Source organism: Nansenia antarctica, assembly GCF_963989245.1.
Source record: "Nansenia antarctica genome assembly, contig: SCAFFOLD_181, whole genome shotgun sequence".
NCBI classification, from domain to species: domain Eukaryota; kingdom Metazoa; phylum Chordata; class Actinopteri; order Argentiniformes; family Microstomatidae; genus Nansenia; species Nansenia antarctica.
The window spans coordinates 64,363-89,679 of record NW_027663169.1 but is presented as its reverse complement, the minus strand read 5'-3'; the positions used below and the strand labels follow the sequence as shown (position 1 = coordinate 89,679).

At 44.9% G+C, this 25,317-nt stretch overlaps 1 protein-coding gene across 1 annotated transcript; it reads right to left on the bottom strand.

Moving 5' to 3' along the window:
* tcp11l2 (t-complex 11, testis-specific-like 2) lies at positions 1 to 24,381 on the bottom strand. The gene is made up of 10 exons (XM_080550951.1): positions 24,308 to 24,381; positions 20,022 to 20,215; positions 8,674 to 8,806; positions 7,625 to 7,745; positions 7,296 to 7,525; positions 6,929 to 7,065; positions 4,056 to 4,231; positions 2,659 to 2,840; positions 2,139 to 2,311; positions 1 to 1,571 (listed from the first exon to the last, which is right to left on the bottom strand). The coding sequence occupies exons 2-10, from the start codon at positions 20,200 to 20,202 to the stop codon at positions 1,318 to 1,320; spliced, it is 1,587 nt and encodes a 528-aa protein (XP_080407077.1). The 5' UTR covers positions 20,203 to 20,215; positions 24,308 to 24,381; the 3' UTR covers positions 1 to 1,317.
* Positions 24,382 to 25,317: the final 936 nt, after the last annotated feature.

The window sequence follows — 25,317 nt, the reverse complement described above, 5'->3', positions numbered from 1 at the left end:
ATTACATAGGAAGACAAACTATCTTCATTTCTTCAAGTAAACTTTCAGTAAACAACTCCAAAATGTTTATTCTGCATGAAAAAGTTCAATCATTTTAAATCGTAGACACATAAACTGGAACAACCATCTTAAGCACCTCTGTTTAGAGTTAAGATAAAATGTTAACAAATATACAGCTAGAGGATGGCTTTTATCTGGGGGAAACATAGAGATATACATTCAGGACAACTAATACGGGTATCTTTAAGGTATTAAAGCAAGCATGTAACACAACTGTACACAGCCACTGAGAGAAAAAAAAATCAACCCAAAACAACAATCAAACAGGCAAGAAAATTACTGAATTATCAGTGAGACCAACAACATACATAAACCATGTACAATGTTAACAAGAAATTAACCATGCAATTCTATTTTCCATTTTTTAAAAGGTCAAACAGTTGGAATCCATCAGGTTTATTGATCAATATCAATCAATCCCTCAGAATTCTGGTCACCTAATAGTTTCCTTCTTTGCCCAAAGTGATTTAAAAAAAACAAAAAAAAAACAGACAAATTAAATATATTAAAGCAACATCCTGTTTTCAAGTTTATATTATCCAAGCCCTAAACAGTCAACGGGATAATTAGGACCAGATGAGAAACCAAGCCAGTTTCTAATAGTAACAATATTGATATAATGGTGGCACTTACATGGTGTGTGTGTGTGTGTGTGTGTGTGTGTATATATACCTCAAGGTGTCATAGATAATCTCTCTTCCACTCCATAGCATAAAGCATCTGAAATGTTTTATATTATAAAATGGGCTATATGATTATATAAATATATATACGATTTTCCCTTAATGTCAAAGTTTTATGAAATATGTATAAATGTTCTTTGTAACAGCAGAGTCTCATCTACGTCATGGCCCTTATCAGACAGCTGCCTCCCTAAACACAGGAGACCAGGTCAGGGGGGTGTTCCATCAACATCACTAAAGGACAATCCAGGCTTATTTTAATAAATCCCGCAAGATTTATTCTCCCAAGATCTATCAAAAAAAGATTTTCCTTCAGCGACATTGATGGAATACCCCCCAGGTGTTCCTCCCTGGGATATGATACAGTCCCAACGTGTGTGTGTGTGGGTGGGTGGGTGTGTGTGTGTGTGTGTGTGTGTGTGTGGTCAAGGACCTGGGAGACATTTCCTGACACACAAAACCACTAGGTTCCGCTTCTGGATGCATCTACACACACTACTCTCTCTACCGGGTCTAACGCTTCCTGCCTCCCTACGACCCTAGATAGATAGATGGTGATTGGACGGTCTGGTGTTTAGTTGGAGGTCACAGGGTCGCTCTGCATGGGGTCCTGGGGCGGGGGGGCGGCGCTGAAAAAGATGCCCTTCAGGATGTCCATGTAGAAGGGGAAGTACACCTCCTTGTTGAACTTGACCAGGCGGATGAAGCTGAGGGCCAGGGCCGTGAGCTCCGGCTGGACCAGCGCCAGGCCGCCGGGGGTGGGGGGCGGGGTCACGTGGGAGTTGGCGGTGGACAGGACGAACCGGAAGTACTGCTGGACCCTCCCCTCTGGACAGGGAAGAGGAACACAGACACGGAACGTTGGTGAGAGGTCGAGAGCAAGGCTGGTCATTGAGAGGTCAATGTGGGGTCAATGAGAGGTCAAGCGCTAGTGGACGCCATTTAGCTAACGCTTTTATCCAAAGCAACTGACATTGCAGTGAGTGCATACATTGTTCAGTACATATGGTCCCAGTGGGGAAACGAACCCACAACCTAAGCCTACTTTTAAAAAATACAACGCAGAAATTACAATCCAACACACAACTCACCAAACTGCGTTGATCCCTACTCGTGGAGGAACTGAATGAATAATAATAATAATTGTCTTATTGCCATACAATCAACTTGTCAGTCAATTGTTGTAATTTGGCATTTTATGCTCTAGGCCAGGGGTCAGAGCCATGGATGGCGACCCTGGAGCAATTAGGGGTTCAGTGCCTTGCTCCAGGACACCTCGACACGTGGCCAGCCTGAGTTCGAACCGCCGAGCTGCCAACCTTGCGATCATTAGACGCCGGCTCTCCCTCCTGAGCCACAGCCGCCCCAATGAACTGTGTGTGTGTGTTCCCTTACCAACGAGGCAGCGTATGGGGTTGAGCTCCTGGGCGATGCTGCGTATCTGTCCCCTGAGGGTGGCCTGCAGGTCAGAGGTCAGGGCCGGGTACTTCCTCTCCGCCAGGGACTTGTTGAGCTCGGAGCAGATCTGGGCGCTGGCGCCCTCTAGAGCCTGCTGCAGGTTGAAGCTCCTGAACACAGCAGAGGCGTGGGACGTGAGCGTGATGTGAGCTCGAGTTTGTGTGAGTCAGTGACGATGTGTATGTAGCTGTTGTTTTTGTGTGTGTGTACACACGGGGTGTGTGTGTGTGTGTGTGTATATACATGATATGTGTGTGTGTGTGTGTGTGTGTATATACGCGATATGAGAGTGAGTGTGTGTGTGTGCGTGCGTGTATACACGATATGTATGTATGTGTGTACATACGATACGAGCGTGCGTACATACGATACGAGTGTGTGTGTGTGTGTGTACATACGATACGAGTGTGTGTGTGTGTGTACATACGATACGAGTGTGTGCGTGTGTGAGACCTACGGGCTGTGCATGCCCTCCAGCAGCACGCTGGTCATCCTCTTCAGGCGGTCCGCCAGGTCGCTGAGGCCGACGATGGCCCCGCCCACGGCGCTGTAGACGATCAGCAGCACCGCAGCCACGCCCTGCAGCACCTGCAGCCTGCGCTGGAGCGCCTGCAGACGCCCCTCGTCTGTCACCAGGGTCTGGAGGGGGAGGGGGGGGAGACAAGGTACACTGTCAGAGGGTGTGTGTGGGTGGGTGTCAATGGGGTTTAGGAAGCTAGGAAACTAGGGAGCTGTGACCAGATCTGTGTGAGATTTACCAAAATGTATGACAACACCAGGGGACAGACACACACACAGACAGTCCTGGGGCTACTTGACAGACACTCCAGGGGGGTGTTCCATCAACGTCACTAAAGGAAAATCCAGGTTTCTTTTTGATAAACTACCACTACCACCAACTAAATAAGGCTGGATTTTTAAATAAATCTCACAGGATTTATCAAAATAAGCCTGGATAGTCCTAGCGACGCTGATGAAATACCCCCCAGGTTTTCATGACAAGTGGCGACACCGGAGATTCTAAAAATACACGTTGGTGCTTCTTCTGTCTTCTTCTGTCGCCTTTTGATACTAAGGGAGACATTGGACATTATAGAACTAGGATCACTAGGCCATTACACCATACTCGTGTTTTGAGATCTGTGTTGACAGGAAAATGGACCCGGGTGCTGATGAGGCACTGTCAGCTCCAAATAGCACCTAGAGCAGTACTGGAACCAGTACAAGGGTGTACCAGGACCACCATCAGGTTGTATTGCTGTCATCTTTATTGTCTTTATTGTGTTGTTGCATCATAACTGTGCCTAAGTTTCTCTTTTGGCAGGACCTGTGACCATCCGGATGCAGAACGATGCAAATATAACACTAAATTTATGGACAGTGTGTACGCCGATAATATGCAAGGAATTTTTCCTGGATACATGGTGTACAGGTTTTTGCCCTTGCTTGCTTGCTTTGTGCCGGTGGTCCTTGGCCTCCCCTTGGGGACCGCTGGGTACTGGTAGGCAAACTGGCTAGTAGTCGCTCTATTGGTAGAGGGCTGCAAGGGAATTTTTCCTGGCTACATAGTATACAGGTTTTTACTTTTGCCTGCTCGCGGCTCTGTCAGTATTGATTGATTGACTGATTGACTGAACATTTTCATTGTGTGAAGCGCATTGAGTTGCATCTTGTAAGAAATGCGCTATACAAATAAAATTGGATTTTTGATTTGATTTCTTAGAGCAGGAAGTAAACTGCAGCATTCCATTAACAGGAAGTAATCCATTATTCCAGCATCAGCTCCTGTTTGACAAGGGAAGCTGGTGGACAAATAAAGGGCTGACAAATATACATACACACACACACACACACCTCAGGCAGCGTGTTCTTGTGGTAGTCCCAGGTTAGCAGGCGGATGTAGGCCGTGTTGAAGACCAGGTGGGGGTTGGGCAGGGCCTTCACCCCCTTCCCCTGCTCCGGGGAAGGCATGGAGTCCACCACCTCCTTCAGGGACGCCAGGATCCAGGCGGTGGTGTGGTCCAGCGCACCTGAGGGGGGGAAGACAACACATCTGGCCCGTCAAGCACAGGTACATCCTCGTCAGAACTGCAGAGTCACTCCCGATCTTCCGTCGGAGACTGAAGACCTCCATCTCTTTAGGCTACACCTTAACTGCTCCTCCTGAGACATTACTACTCCTAGCACTGTGTCTCCTAAGACACCTGCTTTTCCCCTATACTATGCCTCCTAAGACTTCTACTGCCCCCCTTGCTCCAGTGTCTATTAACCCCCCCCCTAAAAAGAGGAGAAAAAAAAATGTCCATCACGACAACTGCCAATGGCCCCTGGCCTGAGCTAGATTACTCTTCCTGCTAGAACTGGTGAATTGATGATTCATTTCCTTAGTCAAATGTATCGATTGTAAGTCGCTTTGGAATAAGGTGTCTGCTAAATGCCAAAAATGTAAATGTAAATGTCGTAGGACGTGGGAGGTTTGGTTGACACCTTCTGCTGGTTAACAGGTATTTGGGCCTTGAGAGCACTTAGGAACAACTAGTTATTCATGTCGCTACTCATTCATCTTTAAATAAGACCCAGCTTCACTGGCCCAGCCAGTCCTGGGATTATTATTATTTATTTTTTTAAATACTAGGGGTGCGTTCGTATATTCGCTCTGAGAGTGCCGGAGCGCACACTGGGTTCAACGTCATAGAGCAACCAAGTAATTTGATTGGACTAGAGGCATTCCATGAGCGCTGATCAGATTTCCAGAGCGAATTTACGAATGCAGCCTATATTAATTCACCAACTGCCAAAAAGTTCCGGAACATTCACCAGCTACAGTGCCAAGTGTCTTATGTGATATCTACCTCACCCTACTCTAAGCGGGTAAGAGCTAGAGCTCATAAAATTCTGAAAGATGCCACACACTCCAATTCTGGCCTGTTCACCCTGCTGAGGTCAGGGAGACGCCTTTGTAGCCTGAAGGCAAAAACAGGAAGGCTTAAAAATAGTTTCTTCCCCCAGGCCGTCCACATGCTAAACGCAAGCCATTAGAAGCAGAAGGACCGCATCACACCTTTTTATTTCTCAAATTATTATAGATTATTTTAATTGGTTCCTTTTGTTACTGCGCTAGGCTACTGCCTTTTTAGAATTGGTCTATTTATTTAATGCAGGATACTGTTGTTACTGCACAGAACTTTATGTTCAGGACTTTATGTCTCTTATGTCCTTTTTTATTACTATTGTCTTTTTCTTCTCTGACACAGTGTTGAGTGATTAGTCCCATTTCATTTCACTGCATGTTTTACTTTGTATTTCTGACAGATTTTGGGTGAATGAAGTCAGCCCGTGGCACTCTACAATGTTGACAATTTGGGCGACTTTATTCACCCTTGGCAATACATTTATATTTAAAAAAATACTATGGCTGCATTCGTAAATCCTCTCTGGAAATCTGATCACTCATGGAATGCCTCTTGTTCAATGAAACTACTTGGTCCCTTTATGACGTTGAACCCAATGTGCGCTCCGGCGCTTTCAGAGCTAATTTATGAACGCAGCCTATGAGGTCATTAGGGATGCACGATATTATCGGCACCGATATTTATCGGCCCGATATTGAGGAATTAATGTTTATCGGTATCGGTATTTATTTTTCTACAACCCCTAGCCAGCAATGGCTAACGTTGAGGCTAGCGGACCTAGCACAGCTAGCGGAGCCGAGACGTAAATGGCTAGCTGGGACACCCACTCTAAGTGCGCAGCGTGTCTGGGATTAATCCACGCCCAGGCCGCTGTTATCTCTACCGATGAGTGTATCCACTGTGCAGTGTTCCCCAAGAAACTTCTCCGCTGAGGCTAAGTCGCATGGCTAGCCTGTCGGGAGAAGATCCGCTGCCATCACAGTCTAACGCGGACATGTCTCCAGGTTTACCGACACCATGCTGGGCGGACTTAGTGCCACATAGCCCTGACATCGGTTTCCCGGTACTGGATGACAAGGGAATTGACAGCTTTACCGCTGCTCGCTATTGTAATGTTCTTGACAGACACGGACACAACTTTACTGTAGACAAACAGTAGTTTATTTCTGGTTGCTGGCCGCGACCTACGGCAACTCCGTTGGGACACGACGGATACAGAAAGCGAATCACATCAGTGTGTTAGTGTGGTGTAGTGAGACAACACACAGTATGTTACAGCTATGACCCTAGGAGAGACTCGGACAATGATGAGGTCGCACAACGCATCTAATTACTCTTAAAAAAAGGAGGCCAGATCTTGGCTAAAAAACGCATTGTGCACTGTCTATAACAGATTTAGTTTGTTAGAGGAAATAATAAATGAACATTTGAAGAGTCAGAAGTGTTCTCTTTGTTGTGTTAACAATAGTGATGTAAGTTAGATTTGGTGAGATCACTATGGAATATTAAATCATCAATCTTTGCTCACTACATAGCCTTTCTTACCTTCAGGTGTGCATGAACTACAGGTTATCAACTGTGAAATTATATCTGAATGGTCTTTATTGTCATTGATATAGTACAGGTACCAAACAACGAAATTTGGGAGGGGGAGCTCCCCTGGGGCTAGGAAAGAAAAAATAAAATAAAAATAATAATATCGGTATCGGTATCGGTTATCGGCCACGAGAAGCGGGTAAATATCGGTATCGGTATCGGTTGGAAAAAATGCATATCGTGCATCCCTAGAGGTCATCCATCAGTGAGGTAACGTACTTGGCGTCTTGTCCAGGACGTTCTGGAACGTGGCCCTCTCGTAGTCCACGCAGCCCCGCTGCAGCTCCGGGCGCAGGCTGTGGATGGTGTAGTTCACCATGTCCATCTTCATCAGGTCCAGCACGCGGAAGATCTCCCTGCCACACAGCAACACCACAGGCTCAAAATGGCCGCTTGACTTGGCCCGCCCCAAACCACTTTGGCCCGCCCCAAACCCTTGGATCAAGAATTCAAACCATAAATGCTGGAAATTACAAAGTTAGGGTCCTTTAAACCCTCGTCTGCTGGAGATGCTGCCCCCCCCCCAAACTTACTTGAACATTGTAACAACATTGCTGCCCCCCCGCCCCTATCCCCCCAGACTCACTTGAACATGGTGACCACGTCCCCCCCAGGTCTGTCCTGGAGCTTCTTGACCTCGTCGTCCCGGGCCGGGGCACAGAAGATGGCCATCGTGGAGACGATGTAGGAGGCCAGGCCCTGGATGTCCACCACCTGGTTGTCGGCCTGCTGGCGGATCAGGTCCATGTCCAGAACCTCCAGGATCTGGGTCCGCACGCGGCGGTTGGTTCCCGGGTTCAGGAAGGACAGCAGGACCTGGGAAGAGGCGGGGCCCATCATCATCGGGGCTGAAACCCCTTTCTAGCCCGACGGACCAATCAGGTTTGGTCGTCAGTTGAAGGGGGAGGAGCTTACCTCTCGGATCTCCTCCAGCAGCTTGATGGCGTACTCGTACTCCGGAGGGTCCTCGCTCAGCTCAGACTCCAGGATATCCCAGAATGCCTTGTGGACCATGTCTTTGACGTGCTTCCATAAACTGCAGAAAGGAAGACGTGGGGAATTGGTGGCAATAGTGAGGTTGGAGTGCATTATAATGAGCCCATCAGCTGATTTCTACCTCCTCTGGCATATATTATATAATCTCTACGCAATCACCATGGTTATTGTCATCATCACTCTAGGCCTCTTTGGGCATCACAGCCCAAAGAAAAGGAGGATCATGCAGCTGGCAGCCATTTTGGAGCTAGCTACCTGTCTGGAGGTGGGTTGGGATTCTAGCTACCTGTCTGGAGGTGGGTGGGGCTGCTAGCTACCTGCCTGGAGGTGGGTGGGGCTGCTAGCTACCTGTCTGGAGGTGGGTTGGGCTGCTAGCTACCTGTCTGGAGGTGGGTTGGGCTGCTAGCTACCTGTCTGGAGGTGGGTTGGGCTGCTAGCTACCTGCCTGGAGGTGGGTGGGGCTGCTAGCTACCTGTCTGGAGGTGGGTTGGGCTGCTAGCTACCTGTCTGGAGGTGGGTTGGGCTGCTAGCTACCTGTCTGGAGGTGGGTGGGGCTGCTAGCTACCTGTCTGGAGGTGGGTTGGGCTGCTAGCTACCTGTCTGGAGGTGGGTTGGGCTGCTAGCTACCTGCCTGGAGGTGGGTGGGGCTGCTAGCTACCTGTCTGGAGGTGGGTTGGGCTGCTAGCTACCTGTCTGGAGGTGGGTTGGGATGCTAGCTACCTGTGTGGAGGTGGGTTGGGCTGCTAGCTACCTGTGTGGAGGTGGGTGGGGCTGCTAGCTACCTGTGTGGAGGTGGGTTGGGCTGCTAGCTACCTGTGTGGAGGTGGGTGGGGCTGCTAGCTACCTGTCTGGAGGTGGGTTGGGCTGCTAGCTACCTGTCTGGAGGTGGGTGGGGCTGCTAGCTACCTGTCTGGAGGTGGGTGGGGCTGCTAGCTACCTGTCTGGAGGTGGGTGGGGCTGCTAGCTACCTGTCTGGAGGTGGGTTGGGCTGCTCCACGTGGAAGTCGCGGTTGACGATAATTTCGTGGGCCACCATGAGGTTGGACAGGTCCCGGGCAGATGACATCACGTCATCCAGGGTGATGGTTTTGGGCGGGCTAGCTGTAGGGGACGAGACGCGAGGGACGGGGTGGTGAGCACAGAGCTGCCACGTTACATTTTTACATTTGAACCATTCAGCACACGGCTGAATCCAAAGTGATTTACAGTTAGAGATTCCAGGGACAGTCTCCCTGGAGTAACTTAGGGCTGAGTGCCTTACTCAAGGACACACTAGTGGTGGTGGTGTTCCCAGGTGGGAGTTCAACACATGACCTTCTGATCACCAGTCCAACTCACTATCCACTAGGTGAATTCAGCTTGTTTTTGATTCACTGTATCATCTGCCTTCCTGCTTTGTACTCGAGTGAGTGTTAGTGATACATGGCTTGTAAACATACTTTTTTTTTAGGACTGTTCAAAAGCAAGGACTGTGTGATCATCTAGTTATATGTAGTTATGTGTTTTTTAGAGGATTGATTGATTCATTCAATGTATGACACTTCATTTTCAAGCTTACAATGTTGACCAAAACCAAAAACACCAGACCCTGTCACATATTTAATTTGTTAGTCAGAAAGTGAGGAACAGCTGATGGTTTTCCAAGTCATTGTTAGAACTGTAATGGTATTATTAAGTACTCATATCCAGTGTTTCCTCTATATGGGTCAATGACGTGACGCCTACTTTTTCTGTCCAACTGAATTTTTTACCTTAAAAAAAACATTAAAAAACATAAAAAGATAACATGTATGTCTAATACCTTCCCCATATACATAACCACTCTAACTTCTCCAAACATTTTAGTTATTGGTTATTTTTCTGCTATCTGAAGTGTCAAAACATCATGTGGGGCGACCGTCCAGCCTTGACTTCTATTTAGACAACCGGTTTAAAATCACTTAAATCGATTTAAATATATCCCTTGCTCTATTTGGCATAATTTCAAACATGTTTTACATTAATTGACAAACTTATTAAGCATTTGCACTTATATTTCCATCATAAAATACAAACGAATGTTGTCCGAATATGTACATTTTATGAAATATCATCTCGGGCGACCATCAAGAAAACACAATTGTGGGACTTTTATTTTGAAACCACCTCAAGGACAGATGTTGCATCCGCCAGTCACATGTGAGGGACCCAGAGAAACAACTGGCAGGTTAGTAAGTCTCTCTCATATTTGCAAATAAATCTCTTTTTTAACTGCTGTCATGTACTTGCCACTTTTGGATATCATGTGGGACGACCCCCACAAAACTGTGAATAATAAGTTTTATCTGTAAATCTATATTTTGATGATAAATTTGATAGTGACATGTGGTAAGAAGTAGCTAGTTTGGTTTCTGTAGCTAACTGTTAGCCTGTAATATTTGACTGAACTTGAAAACATCATCTGGGGTGACCTAGTATCATGTGGGGCGACCACTGCTGAGTGTCTTACATGATAGATATACGTCCTGTATTTGTAGTTTCTGTATATTTATATTTTATTAATGATTTATATACATACAGTTCTTTGTTTTAGCATAACTCTTTGTATACTTTAACACATATTTGTCTACATTTCAGTCATTTTCCATTCCTATTTAGGAATTAACGTTTCTTTTTGATTATTGTGCAATCTTATGAAAGAAATGTAAAAATGGTATAGCATGACATTCCATTTAGGTAATTGTAGATGTATTAGTTATGTTTAACTAGTTTAACCTATTTTCTAGATGGCACCACAAACAAGCAAACAGAAGACTGCTCGATACAGGCAGCGGGTCAACGCAGACCCTGCAGCAAGAGCCCACTATCTTGCCAGGAAAAAAGAAAGGTAAAAAACTATAGGTAACATGCAGTAGGCTATATCTTTCTCTGGTGTATTTGAAACTGTCATGTTAGTAGGATTAGGAATGACCTTTTCTGTAATATCTTGAACGTAAGTTTGTATGTAATTTAGGCCACCAGAATGTTTCTCGCGTCTCGAAGCTAACTTGCCAAGACTGGGTAAAGTTCAGAAATGCCTGGGGGCTCATTTATAAAAATTTACTTGAACGTCATCTTTAACTTGCACGTAAGCACATTTTTCTAAATGGACGTATGCATTATTTATAAAACGGACTGTGCTTGTTTAAAATTGCGTACGTCTGTCGTACGTACTTCCGTCTATAAATAACAATATACTTGAAATTGAACGCAGGTGAATGAGCTTTGTATTTACGCCCTGTGATAGCGGCTCAATTATAGAGGCTGAATTAAGCCAAGTGCTATAAATAGGCTTGATTGGGGTGTTGAGCAGCACTTTTGACGAGTTCACACGATGGTAGACAAACAAAAGAAGAGAAACTTTACTGAGGAGGAGATCGACTGTCTTATCAGAAATAGACGCGCGGTCGCAAACGCACGCCCCCGAATTTCCCCGATCACATCAGGCAGGATGCGGCTGAAGGAGGGCTGGGATATACCCGACCGCCTTTATCACGCCTCAATTTAGAATGATTACACCATACAATAGCCTAATGGCATATAAAGGAAGACTGAAATACAATCATAAACATCAGTTCCCTTTAAATCTTGAATTAAACAATTTCTCGGCTGATAACAACATTGTTAATTTTATTACGAGCCACTTTCACTTCGCATGAATTACAGTTAAGTAGGCATTAACGTGTTCGAGTGAGGCTCACATGCCTGTAATAACTTTGCATAACTAGTAGGTAATGTGCGTACGTCAAGTCAAGACCTGACGTAGAGCTACGATCGTTTCCACTGTCAAATTGACTCACTTTGAAATTTTATGATTCACTATTTTGACATGGTTTTCTACGTATGCCAAGGGTAAGATCACATTTTATCCATATTCTATAAATGAGGCCCCTGGTGTTAAAGAAATGCCTGCAGTTTACCATGAGTCTGGTCACAATGATTAGATGGTCATTGGTCACAATGCAATGAGTAAGGAAAATGAAATGGCAATAAAATGGGGAAATAAAGGAACGAAAAGAAAATGGAAGTGACAAATGAGAATGAAATGACAATAGCAAAGACAATGAAATTACAGTAACAATGAAATGGAAATAGCCTAGTTTGTTACATGCTGATGTTCCTAAACATCGTTTTAATGTAACAAATGATCACTGCTCCAACCAGCCTGTGTTGTAAGTCATATACAGGGAACTGATACAACTGTGTTGTAGGTGTTTAGTGTTGATTTCATCCATGCAACTAGGTTGGTGTTTATTGTTTATTGACTCTATAGAACTGTGTTGGTGTTTAGTTTTTATTCCATATATACAACTGTTTACTTTTTATTGACTGAAATTGTTGATCCCTGTGCAATGTGACTACCAGGGTCCACAAAAGTGATGCTACTTAACCCTCCTTCTCTCACTCATAGATTGACAAAACCAAAGATGAGATGACAAGGACGTGAACATTTACATTTGTAAAATATTTGTTCTTGAAGAAGTTCCTGAAGCATATAATGTGCATTGCACTTTAACTTTTTAAATGTTTAATGTTTTTAACATTTGTGATATTTGAATGTTCCTGACGAAACTTGTAACCTACGCGTTTTACGTTGTACATTTTTTTAGTTCTGTGATATTTGAATGAATTTAAGAATATTTTTGACTTGACCAACTTGAAAAGATTGTAATAAAAACTTTGTTCCGTTTTCTTTAGTCTGAACTGTATTGTGTACATTTTGTGACGGCCCTGGCCCCATATTGTGTCCTGGCCTGTAATAAACATCTGTTTCCCTGTCTGCAGAGAGTACTCCTGCTGGACAGGGTTACCAATCAGTGAAAGGCAGGTCAGCTGGTGGACAGCTGATTGTGCCCCACCTGGTTCCAGGATCCAGGGCATAAAAGATCTATGCAGGCCTCAGTATTGAGGCCCCCTTCTAGGCACCATTATTTTCTATTCTTTGTTTGTTCCTTGTTTCACACCATGCAACACTCACCTCACCACTTTCCACTACACTCACATTACACCACTGATTTACTGACTACCACACCTCATCTTATTATTGGCCTCATTTAGTTTACAATAAACATTTTCTTATCATTACTTACTAAGATCGTGTGTGTGTCTCCCGTTTTTGTCATGGTCATGAGCCTGGCCGTGACAAATTGGGGGCTCGTCCGTTTTCGTTTTTCTAGCATTATTTTGATCACCTTTTGGTAAGTAAATATTGCTTTTTTTCTATTGAATTCTACCCGGTCGTTTGACTTTTTTGCTTAATTGATGGTTAAAACATTGTGGTTCATCATTACTTGTGGTGCGACTCCCATGGCTTGTTGCCTTGATTGGCAGGGGGTGCCTTGTTAAGTTAATAAGCGCGTGTCTCTGTTAGTAGCCTAGGCAGAGATTTTGGTGAATGAACTGCAAACTGGTGTCGTAGTCGATTCCCCACCAGTTCAAAATTATCGCCTGCGGGTGTTTTTTTTTTTTTTTGAAAGCCTTGAGTGGCATATTAAGCATTTTGGAGACACACTTATCGCATTTTTGTATATAATAGCCTATTGTTAATTGATCTGTGCGATCGTTTTGTTTGTAATGGTGCTTAGATAGGTTTTTTTCTATTGGGGCAAGAGGGTGTATACAATTGGCTGTCAGTTGCGCACATGTAGGCTACGGGGCTGCCCTGGTAGGCTTACGGTCTCTCTCCTTTGAGTCTGGCTGAGCGTTTTTCTGTAGTGTTGCGGTACGGCGGCTAGAGCAATTGTCTCGGGGACACATTCTTAGCTGTCAGGTGGGCAACCAGCTTGCTGGGGGTCTAACCGGGCTGACGAGTTAGTGTTTAAAGATCCTCCCGCTAACGCATGAAGACTAGGGTTGAGCTTACTCAGTCAGGTCCTGGGGTAGGCAGTCAGATAGGGGCATGCTCCGTTGCGAGGTTGTCAATTTCCTCTGATGCGCGCTGAGTTGTCAGTGTATACGTCATCTTGGGTCCATAGGCCTACATTGTCCTGTACTTAATATTGTGATTTAATTAAATAAAAATGTCTGGAGTAGAGGGGTTTATAGCAGCTCCATCCTATGACTTATTGTACCGTTTTACTAAAGCTCAATTGTTATTGGTTGCAAAACATTATGATGTAGCGGTGGTAGAACAAAAGAAACATGAGCTTAGGGCATGTTTAGAGTCGAAACTGGTCGAGATGGCAATTTTGCCACAGCCTGTCAAGGGTTCATCTTCGCCTGTTGCTAAGCACCCTTTTACATTTGACCAGGAAAAAGAATTGCTCAAACTGAGATTAGACCAGGAATTTGCACTTGAGAAAATGAAATGTGAAATCCAAATGCAAACTGTGGAGTTAGAGAGACATAGGTTGAATTTGATTGAAGGCGGTAAAATCAGTAGTGAAGTCTTAAGTAGTGGGGGTTCTTTTGCTTCCAGGGGAGCAAATAGAGGCTTATTTGATATAGCAGGAAACTTGAAACTTTTACCTAAATTTAATGAAAGGGATCCTGACTTGTTTTTTTCGTTGTTTGAGCGCGTCGCTGACACTCGTGGTTGGCCAGATGCTGAACGCACCCTCATGTTACAATGTGTTTTTACAGGTCGAGCACAGTTGGCATATTCGTCCCTGAGCCGTGAGGATTCTCTGATTTATGAGAAAGTGAAGTCTGCAGTGCTTAAATCTTATGAACAGGTTCCGGAGGCCTACAGACAGAAATTTAGGAATTGGAGGAGAAACAAGAGTCAGACACATCTTGAGTTTGCAAGAGAATTAGTTTTGCATTTCAATCGCTGGTGCAAGGCGTCTGATGTAGATGATTTTGATGATTTGTGTGATCTGATTGTACTGGAGCAATTTAAAAATGCTATTCCCCAGAATATAGCCACTTATATTAGTGAAAAGCAGGTGACTACTCCTGCTGAAGCTGCTGCGTTGGCAGATGATTTTACATTGACTCATAGCAGGGGTAAGTTTGGAGAGCCGCGCATGTTTGGTGAGTCTCGCGCTTATGTGCCAGAGTCTGGGTTTCAGAGGAGTACCTTTGGTTTTGATATGCCACCTGCTGGTCAGTCAGTTGCAACTGATTTTGGTCGTAGAGGTCAGAATAGTTCAAGGAGTTATGAGAATCAGAATAGTTCAAGGAGTTATGAGAATCAGAATAGTTCAAGGAGTTATGAGAAAGTGTGCAGTCACTGCCATAAAAAGGGGCATGTTAAATCTGAATGCTATGCTTTAAAGTCTAGAGGTAAGCCTTGGGCTCCAGTGTCTCATGGGGATGGGGCTAAAGGGGCTGGTTGCGCGGCGCCGGTGGTGCAGCGGGTTAAGTCTGCTGCCCAAGCCTGTGATTCGCTGTCCCAGGTGCGCTCTACACATGTTGAGTCTCCACAATCCTCTGACCTTGAATCTTACTTGCCATTCCTTACAGATGGTTTGGTGTCCCTCGTCGGTGGGGATGAGAAGGTCCCAGTAAACATTTTACGGGATACTGGGGCATTTGATTCGTTTATTTTAGCTTCTGCTTTGCCATTTTCTGATGCCTCGGACACAGGTGACTCCATTCCCATTCGTGGTATGGGTTTGGCTGTATTGCATGTTCCTCTGCACAGAATAATTCTTTCATCTGATTTGTTTCAGGGTGAGATGACTGTGGGTGTGCGCCCAGCGTTGCCCTGTGAGGGGGTGACCATGATCATGGGTAATGGCTTGGTTGGTGCACGAGTGTGGGCAGATGTGGCGCCACCTGTGGTGGTTACGTCTGTGCCAGTATTTAAAAGCAAGCCTGATGAAAGTGAACGGGAGTTTCCTGAGGTGTTCACTGCGTGTGCCGTAACTCGTGCCATGAGCCGTGCCACGCCTGACCCTGACAAAATGGTGGATGATGTGGAGCATGTGATATCACTGTCTGATTTTCCCCTGTCTGTCCCTCACAGTGAACTGGTGAGAGAGCAGCGGGCAGATCCAAGTCTGAAAGAGCTGTTTGAGGGAGCTCTCCCTGCTGGGGGGGTGAGGAACAGCGCCCATGCCTATTTCATTCACAATGAGGTATTGGTGAGGAAGTGGGTTCCCCATGGCGTTGAGTTTGTGGGAGACCCCATTTACCAAATTGTTGTGCCCTCCAAGTATCGCAGCTTGGTTCTGCAGGTGTCACATGATGAGGGTGGACACCTAGGAGTTTCTAAGACCTATGATCGCATCCTCCGTTACTTCGTTTGGCCTCGCCTTAAGAGGGATGTGGCAGCCTATGTAAAAACATGTCATACATGTCAGTTGACAGGAAAGCCGAATCAGAGCATTACACCGGCTCCATTGAGTCCGATTCAGGCAACCAGTCAACCGTTTGACCATCTCATTATTGATTGTGTAGGTCCCCTCCCTCCGTCTCGTACTGGGGCTAAGTATTTGCTGACAGTTATGTGCCAGGCTACCAGGTATCCTGCAGCTTATCCCTTACGCAATATCACCACCAAGTCTGTAGTCCGTGCCTTGACTCAGTTCATTTCAATCTTTGGCATACCAAAAATCATCCAGTCTGACCAGGGTTCTAATTTCTCTTCCCATCTGTTCGCTCAGGTCCTGAAACAGCTGCGCGTTAAGCACAACAGGGCGTCAGCCTATCACGCGCAGAGCCAGGGCGCATTGGAGCGATTCCATGCAACTTTGAAATCTTTGTTGCGCGCCTACTGTACTGAGCTGGACGGAGATTGGGAGGAGGGGCTTCCTTGGATGATGTTAGCCGCCAGGGAGGTGAGCCAGGAAAGTACGGGTTTTAGTCCCAATGATCTGGTGTTCGGACACACAGTACGTGGCCCCTTGGCCGTTATCCAAGATGATTGGAAAGAGTCCGAACCACCAAAAAACTTGCTTAGTTACGTACTCGGCTTTAAGCATAGGCTTTATGCAGCCGGTGAGCTGGCAAAAGAAAAACTAGCTAGTGCACAAAAGAAAATGAAACGCCTTTATGACCACCGAACTGAGCCACGGAAGTTTAGCCCGGGTGATCAGGTTCTGGCACTCTTGCCCATGGTTGATTCCCCCTTTTGTGCTAAATTTACTGGTCCACATACTGTAGTAAAGCAAGTGTCTGATCTTAATTACCTGATTGCTACACCTTTGCGTAGGAAGCCTAATCAGCTCTGCCACATTAATTTATTGAAACCGTATTATGACCGTGTGTCTGATTCTGTGGAGCAGGCGTCAGTTCCTGTTCTTCCGGCGTGTGTAGCCAGTACAGTAGGGGATTCCCCTCAGGTGGTGGCAGAGCCTGAGGAGGATGGCCTATCCAGTCCCGACCAGGAGTTGTTGACTGGAAGATTGAAAAATTCAGAGTCCCTTCGTGATCTTGGGAGCTCGTTGGGGCATTTAACAGAGGTTGAATGTACCCAACTGCTGCATCTTGTTAAGGATTATCCATCCATTTTTACGTCACATAAAAGGGAAGGACAATGTAGTGGCAGATGCATTGTCCAGGGCCCCTTGTTAAAATTGTTTTTGTGTTAACTAATTTCCTGTTTTTACCCTTCTACTGTTCCTGCTCCTCTTAATTATGGCTTCATTGGTACCTGTTGCCGAGGTTGGAGTAATGGTGGTTGGTCCTGAATACAGGTGATTATATATTATTTCAGTGTTCCCTTTGGGACCCTGTTTCTATGGGAGGGGGTGTGACGGCCCTGGCCCCATATTGTGTCCTGGCCTGTAATAAACATCTGTTTCCCTGTCTGCAGAGAGTACTCCTGCTGGACAGGGTTACCAATCAGTGAAAGGCAGGTCAGCTGGTGGACAGCTGATTGTGCCCCACCTGGTTCCAGGATCCAGGGCATAAAAGATCTATGCAGGCCTCAGTATTGAGGCCCCCTTCTAGGCACCATTATTTTCTATTCTTTGTTTGTTCCTTGTTTCACACCATGCAACACTCACCTCACCACTTTCCACTACACTCACATTACACCACTGATTTACTGACTACCACACCTCATCTTATTATTGGCCTCATTTAGTTTACAATAAACATTTTCTTATCATTACTTACTAAGATCGTGTGTGTGTCTCCCGTTTTTGTCATGGTCATGAGCCTGGCCGTGACAATTTCAAATAGACTTTTAACTGCCTGCAGTTTTCTCATCATTTGGGGCGACCATCTGTCATGTGGGGTAACCAACTATTGGCAATTACTGTACTAAATTCAAAATAGAATATCCATCAGTTTTGGCTCAAATATTAATCAATTGTATACTATGCTTAAGTGGATATTATCTGTACACATTTTAACTCAGTTTTATGGGTTTTAGAACAAAAATGGGCATTGTAACTGCATTACGAGGGAGACACTGCCATTATAGAATAAACTTGTGAAGTCATGGTTTACAAAAAATGAAAGGGCACACAAGCCTGTCTTTCTTAAACAGTTTATTTAATTACTGATACTTGTTAAAATATTAGTAATGTTAAGGAAATATATTAATTTTTAGATAAATTACGGTCGCCCCAAATGACTTTTTTAAGGGCGTGTCCTATTCATTCAACTTTAAAAACACTAAAATCTCTTAATTTGGGGTTTTTGCATAAATGCATGTGTACACTACATTCCAAATGTTTTAATAATGGCCAAATATATTGTTATTGTTAGTATTTTAAAATTGGCCCATTCAAAAGTCTTATCCGTCAATGACCCATATGCATTTATTGGTGGCGGGCCACCACGAATGAATTTCCTCCGCCACTAATTGATTCAGTCCACTAAAAAATAATAATAATAATAATAAATAAAATAAAATAAAATCCACCTCTGAACATTTTAGCTGATTAAAATATATCTGATCCTAGATCAGCGCTATAATGGATGTTGACTAAAAGTGCACCTAAATCCACGCCCACCTCTCTCTAACCGCTGATCCAAAATCAGATTAATGACATTAAACATTCAGTTGATGACGTGACACAAGGGCTACTCCTGATTGGTCTAAATGTGAACCGGCATGAGAACCGTGCAGACTCAACCATCCCTGCTCAGCAGTCTTACCTGCCGAAATGCTCGGGCGCCTGTGTTTTCTCCTCGCAAATAACGGGCTAAAAGTCATCGGTAGTACCATCTAAAAGATACAAAAAGCTGATCTAGCTAGCTAGGTGCACAAATAAGATATCACGTTAAATAACTTCGAAAAATTAAACGAAAACAGCGACAGATGGATGGATTTTTCAAGAAAAAAGATGTCCCAGACACTTCAAACATTGCTGAAGCTAGCAGTGGCTATGAGCGATCCGAAACTGCATGGCTGACAGGAGCAAAGGAGCTCGTTGGTGGATCAGCTAACAACGTTTATGGCGGGGTACCACCACCACCACCACCACCAGCTACAACTACAGCGGGAGAACAAGCAGCAGCTACTGTGCGCTGTGGTATGTGCACCAACATATATTACTTTCGTTTGTTACTTTTATTTGGACTTCGGATTTTAAGACCACTTTATTCATGAAAAGATCCAGTTTCTTGTTGCAAACGGAGGAAGGACAAACAACAGGTGCGTTGAAACCAACACCCAATCATGCCAGGACGATGGCTAATTGGATAATTTTGATAGCCATCACATCTAGTTGAAAAACTGTCGCAAGTTGAAGAACTCGCGCAAGTTGGAAATACTCGGAAACTTTCGCCAAGTTGGACATACTTTTCCTGTTGTGTTTGAGACGGAGCCAAGACTGCTCGTTTGGAAGGACATTGGATCCGTGAGTAACGTAAACCTTCAGAGCTGATGGATGGAAACCGGTATCACAAGTTTATATTCTGTATATTTTTTTTTTTTTTTTTGCCATCCTCCCTCTAGTTTTGGTTGAAATTAGGTCGTTGTTTTGAGCGCGCGTGCGCGTTTCAATGCGCGTGCACGCGAAAGAAAATCGCGCGCGCGGACAGGGCTCTCCGCCACTAATGTAAAAATTCCTGGAGGAAACACTGATATCCGTACTCAGTATTGGCAAGTACCCAAATGTAAGGACTTGTACTTGGTCTGAAACAAAAATGCTATCGGTGCATCCCTAATAGGGAGCGAGATTGCCATTCTCTACCGATCTACCGTCTATGTTGTCTCATGTCTTAGACATAAATAAGCAGTGGAATTTGGAGTCAGGGGGAGTAGATTCTTCTCCGTCTCAAAATTGGGAGTCTACTGGGGGTCTATTCCGACACTTGAGACTCAAGAGTCAAAGGTCGACTATTTGTAGGGTCGACCCCCCCCACAACTACTGACACTCTGACAGCTCTACCAAAGTGTCCCTGTAGACCACCCCCACCCCCCACCCCCACACACACACACACACACACTTACAGGACGGGGAGCTGTCCTTGCTGGAGCGGTCACTGTTGAAGCTCTGGCGTAAGGAGGAGGAAGAGGAGGAGGAGGAGTCAGCGTCGCTGGATGACGTCAGGCTGTCGCTGCGCTCCGATGACGACTCTGCGTCACTGCTGGGGTCCTCGCTGCCCGAGGGCCGCTCATCTTTCAGGGGCATGCTGGGACAGAACCTGGGGGGGGGGGCGGAGTCAGAGAGGCATGTGGGTCATTCTGTCTGTTAGCTTATTATTATAAAAATCAAAAAAATGTCAATCATGTCACACAGGCCTATTCTTACATCTGAGAAGTAATGATTATTGTCTCTTGAATCTCTCACACTCAAAAGCTTTTTTTTCCTTCTTCTTTTGTGATGAGTGATTTCATTAGCAATGTAGTTACCGGTAGTCTTTGCACACTTAGGATCAATCAATGTCACGCATCTGATTGACCTCTTGGGCACCCTCAGTCCTAATATAATACATGTCATTTAGCTGACTCTTTTATCCAAAGCGACTTACATTGCAGTGAGTGCATACATTTCTCAGTATATTATGGTCCCAGCGGGGATATCGAACTCACAACCTAAGCATTGTTAGCACAGTGTTCAACCAACTGAGCCACAGAGGACTACCAGTCCCACCTCCCTGCCAGCACCATGACACTTTTCCATTGACCAGACCGGTACGGCACGCATTTACCGTACTTTCGGAACCGCTTCTCCATTATATACAACAGACCTGGAGTGAGCCAGGACAGTAGGAGGAGTTAAGTGTCATAAGAGCACTTCACTTTAATAAGTGCCGCTATACAGCTGAACGGGGGGAAAATGCGATAAGAATTATGTCAAAATGCAGCACTATCATGCACAGATCAGCCTTAAAACATGTAACGTTAGATATATAACGTTAGACAGGGAGCGATGTATTTCTACGGAAAGGCTATGCTTGACGCTTCCATTGGAGAAAAAAAAATGGCGGTTAGCGGTGAACTCTATGAACATGGGATGACAATTTCCATTGAATCAACGGTCTGCAGCGTCACACGTAGCCTGGCACGGATAGTACCTTTTGCTCCTCGTCAGAAAGGGTAGATAAAACCAGCACGGGTACTTCGGCCAGGTACAGCTCGGTTGGCAGTGGAGAACGCAAAACAAACCGGGCTCACGCGGTACGGTAGAGGAAAAGTGCCATTAGTGTCTGTCTGGCACAGTAATGCAGCCTACCTGACTGACAGAACAAAAGAAGCTTCCCTGGGTGATTAAGCTGCCCAGTGTCGGTTGGTGTGTGTCTGAGCCTTCAGTTAAGACACTTAAGCCCCACAGTGGCCAGTAAGGGGTTGTGTGTCCAACCTACTGTTAGTCAACCCCTCCCATCACTAGGGAACAACAAGGTCAGATGCTTTCATTGCTTAAAATGCCTCAGGCTTACCTTATGTCACTATTCTTGTGCATTTCAGAAGGCTTTTTCTTCTTTAGTGAGGGATCTGTGTGTGTGTGAGTGTGTGTGTCTTGTCGCTAGGGGAGGTGTGAAATGTCAACACTGGCCAGCCAAACAGCTGGTACGCCAGTGACCATGGAAACAGAAAGATAGTCGGAGCAAGTCCACTTGCACCCGTGCCAACACTGCTCAAAAGATCAACACAACCCCACACAAGCAAGTCAGGTATATAGGAGTGGGCCTATAAATGGGTCATGTTTTGTTTTGCTTAGGTCTTAGGGAAAACGGCAGTCATCTTGGATTTGTTCCCTGTGCGGTCATGGTGCACTTTTTTCTTGGACCTGAAGCCGAAAACTTTGAAATTTCATGTCGAGAAAGGGCAAATGGAATACAAAATAAAACTGACACCTAATAAAAACAACAACAAAAAGTGTTTTGGACCTCTCCTATTTCAAACTCCTACTTAAAAAAAAAAAAAAAAAAACTAGCCTACACTATTCTCAAACTAGCCTATTAAGAAACCCCCTCTGAGTCGATTTTACGAGGGACATGGGCCTGACACAGCCGAGGGTAACCGTGGTAAACAGTAAACAAACACAGGCCCAGTTCCAGAACAACAACAACAACAAAAGACCACTGACTTCCACTGAGGGGAACAAAGGGACACTGTGTTCAGATGTGTCTCCAGGGTAACACTTGAAAACAAGAGGGTTTCTCCCAACAGCCACCTGATAGAGTTACACATCACTGCTTTTATGAACCTCGAGTAGGTCATCCCCGCTTCGGTTCCTTCCTATTGGTCTAACTCTAACCAACGCAAGCCCTAAGAGCAGTCACAGAGAAAACAAACATACACAGATACAAAAGTGACAGTTGGTCCAACAATAACAAAACAGTGAAACACAGTAGGCCTATCCTTCTTCCCTCCCTTCCTAGCAATGGAGGTCAGAGTAGGCCCATTTAAAAATATATATTAGTATATCATTTTGAGATGATTCAGTGCCATACAGGCCTATTCCAACATCGGAAGTAATGAACATTATCTCTCTCTCTCACACACACACACACACACACACACACACACACACACACACACACACACACACACAAGGGTGGACCAACTAGGGAACTGGGCGTAGAGGTCTTCTGTCACCGCAGTTCACTGATACACTATCTGTCCCTTCCCCTCTTATCACCGGGGGCTGAGCACTGAGCTCCAAGCCCTTCGGCTAGCGTCCATGACCTCATAGGGCACGCTGCTTCACCCTGGACAGCCACAGAGCAACGGGACAAGAAGGCAGGCAGGCAGTCGCACCGGCAACTTTCTCAGATTAAAGTGACACTGCCTGTGTCGATCGGGTATATAGTATACACAACACATGCCGTGGTGTTTAAAAAATAGAGATCATTCTTCGGGGATAATTCTGAAAGTGAGACGTATTTTTTTAACGGCATTATAACTCGGGGGGGCGGGCGGCACAGAGGTGGCCTATTGATAGCGCCGGCTTTAAAATAGAACCTAAGCCTGGTCCCTCCTCCGCTTAGGTGGGGTTGGTCGAGGGAGCCCTGGCCTGGGGGCTTTAAAAGGGACACTCTCTCTGCCATTACTGGAAATAGCATGTAAACAAACAGCTGGGGGGTCGCAGAAAAAAAGAAAGAAAAAAAAAGCGTAGCCTAAATGTCCATGAAGGGGATGACATGACCATCTAACCGTGAACCCCCCCCCCACACACACACACACACACACACACACACACACAACACACAACATTAGATCACTGGGGTAGTGTGAGTGCATCTGTTGTCTTCGACTGATTGTATGCATGGCTAATAAAAAGAAATTGTAGTTTCTGTAATAACATTGCAACATCGTTAGGAAGAAAAAGACCTGAAGGGGGGGGGGGGGGCAGTCAGGAAAACAAACCACCATTGCGTGTTACAGGAACTCTACCCGCATTGGCTGCTGCTTCACGCCGCTCAGACCTCAAAGGCTCGACAACCTTCACTGCAGTATCCACCACTGTACATGTCTGTGCACAATGTACATGTCTGTGCAATGCACGCGGCCCAGACAACCTTCACTGCAGTATCCACCACTGTACATGTCTGTGCACAATGCACAGGGCACCAAAATCGACAACCTTCACTGCAGTATCCACTGTACATGTCTGTGCACAATGCACATGGCCCCCCAAAAAATATCAAAACACGCGTCACTGAGGAGTACACGTGATCCTGAAGAGCTACAGCACCAAAACAAGAGCAGACGAGAGAGAGAGAGAGAGAGAGAGAGCCGCTTTCCATCCAGTCCCACTGCAGAAGCATAGCACAACACTTCGAGGTGGAATCGATAGAAAAACATATTATTATTATTATTATTATTATTATTATTGTTATGATCAAACATGAACATTAACTACAATATAACGCCAGTAGTAACGTTAGACGTTAGCCACAACATGCTAACAAAATACATTCGACATTTAGTTGGTTGTGCAATCCTGTAATTTGCTCATTAGCGTGCTGGCCTACACAGCATTGTTTGACTTTGATCATGGAAACAAATATATAACTAACAGACTATCCCGAGTGACTCCGACTGTCAACAAACACAAACTCAAACCCAGAACAAACAAGGGGTCTTAAAAGTAGACAGACCCACGAGACGTGACACGAACCCGAAGCCATCTTAACAACACAAGAAGACACAAAACACGATAACAAAGGAAGAACAACGTTACCTAACGTATCGTGTCTGCCTACTTACCTAAACTTGGCTTCCAAACAACCAAGTTTATGTTCTCCTAATAACGGGAATATATTGCCATGTAAGAACTTATGATTTACCTTTATTACGTCTCCAAACGAGGAGACTTCAACATGTACCAAAATGGGGTTTTGTACGTCGTGTTAAAAAAAACCGCCGCTAAGCTCGCTGTGCTGCAGGTCGTTTTTTTAAAGGTTCCAAGTCTACAGCTGGCCTTATATAGAGCTGGGTTATACCATTATCACAAGCAGGGGTTATTCATGGCCAAAGAAAACTATACATTTAAACCGTGACAGATATATTAAGCACAGGTGACATATCAATTTTGGATGGATGCATTGCCTATTATACATGAAGGTATGCGTCGTGGTTATAGATATTGGAAGCGTATAGCTTAGTGTATTATACTAACCTACCCCTCTGTCTTGAGAAATGGTATGGTCCTCTTCGCATGCTCGACTTTGTTTACGGATGTGACGTACGTGAACCTTGAGATTAAAACATTTCTTATAAAATGAAGGAATCAGAAGAGAAAATACTACACTGTTATTATGTGCAACTGTAAACCTTGGTATTTTTTTGGCCGCAGCATTAAGTGTTTTATTGGTTATTTAATTGTGTGTTTACAAATGACATATTGTGGGAGTGCGTAGAAACGAGGAAACGGTAAAAAAAAAATATTTTGCGCAAAGGAAAATACATTTTGCGCAAAGGAAAATCGATTTTGAACAAAGGAAAATCCATTTTGTACTCAATAAAAGTTGTTTATTTGCATGTCTGCTAAAGTCGATAATGCACGCAGCACAGCTGATCGTCAACATTTGCTTGACCGGCAACATTTGATTCTTCTCCCTCTCAAAACATTTTACCCTGCTAGAAATGTGCCAGAATTCTGATTGGCTGGCTGGCTGGCCAGTTCTTAAATGTGTTAAAATGTCTGATTGGCTGGATTTTATCACAACATTTACGGATCAAAGGCGATTGGAGGAGATGAGAAAATTGACGGTTGAAGGTTGAAGAGTGAAGAAGATATACATTACAAAACTTACTAGGCGTTGTGTATGAGCCATCTTTCGGATGTTCAATATTC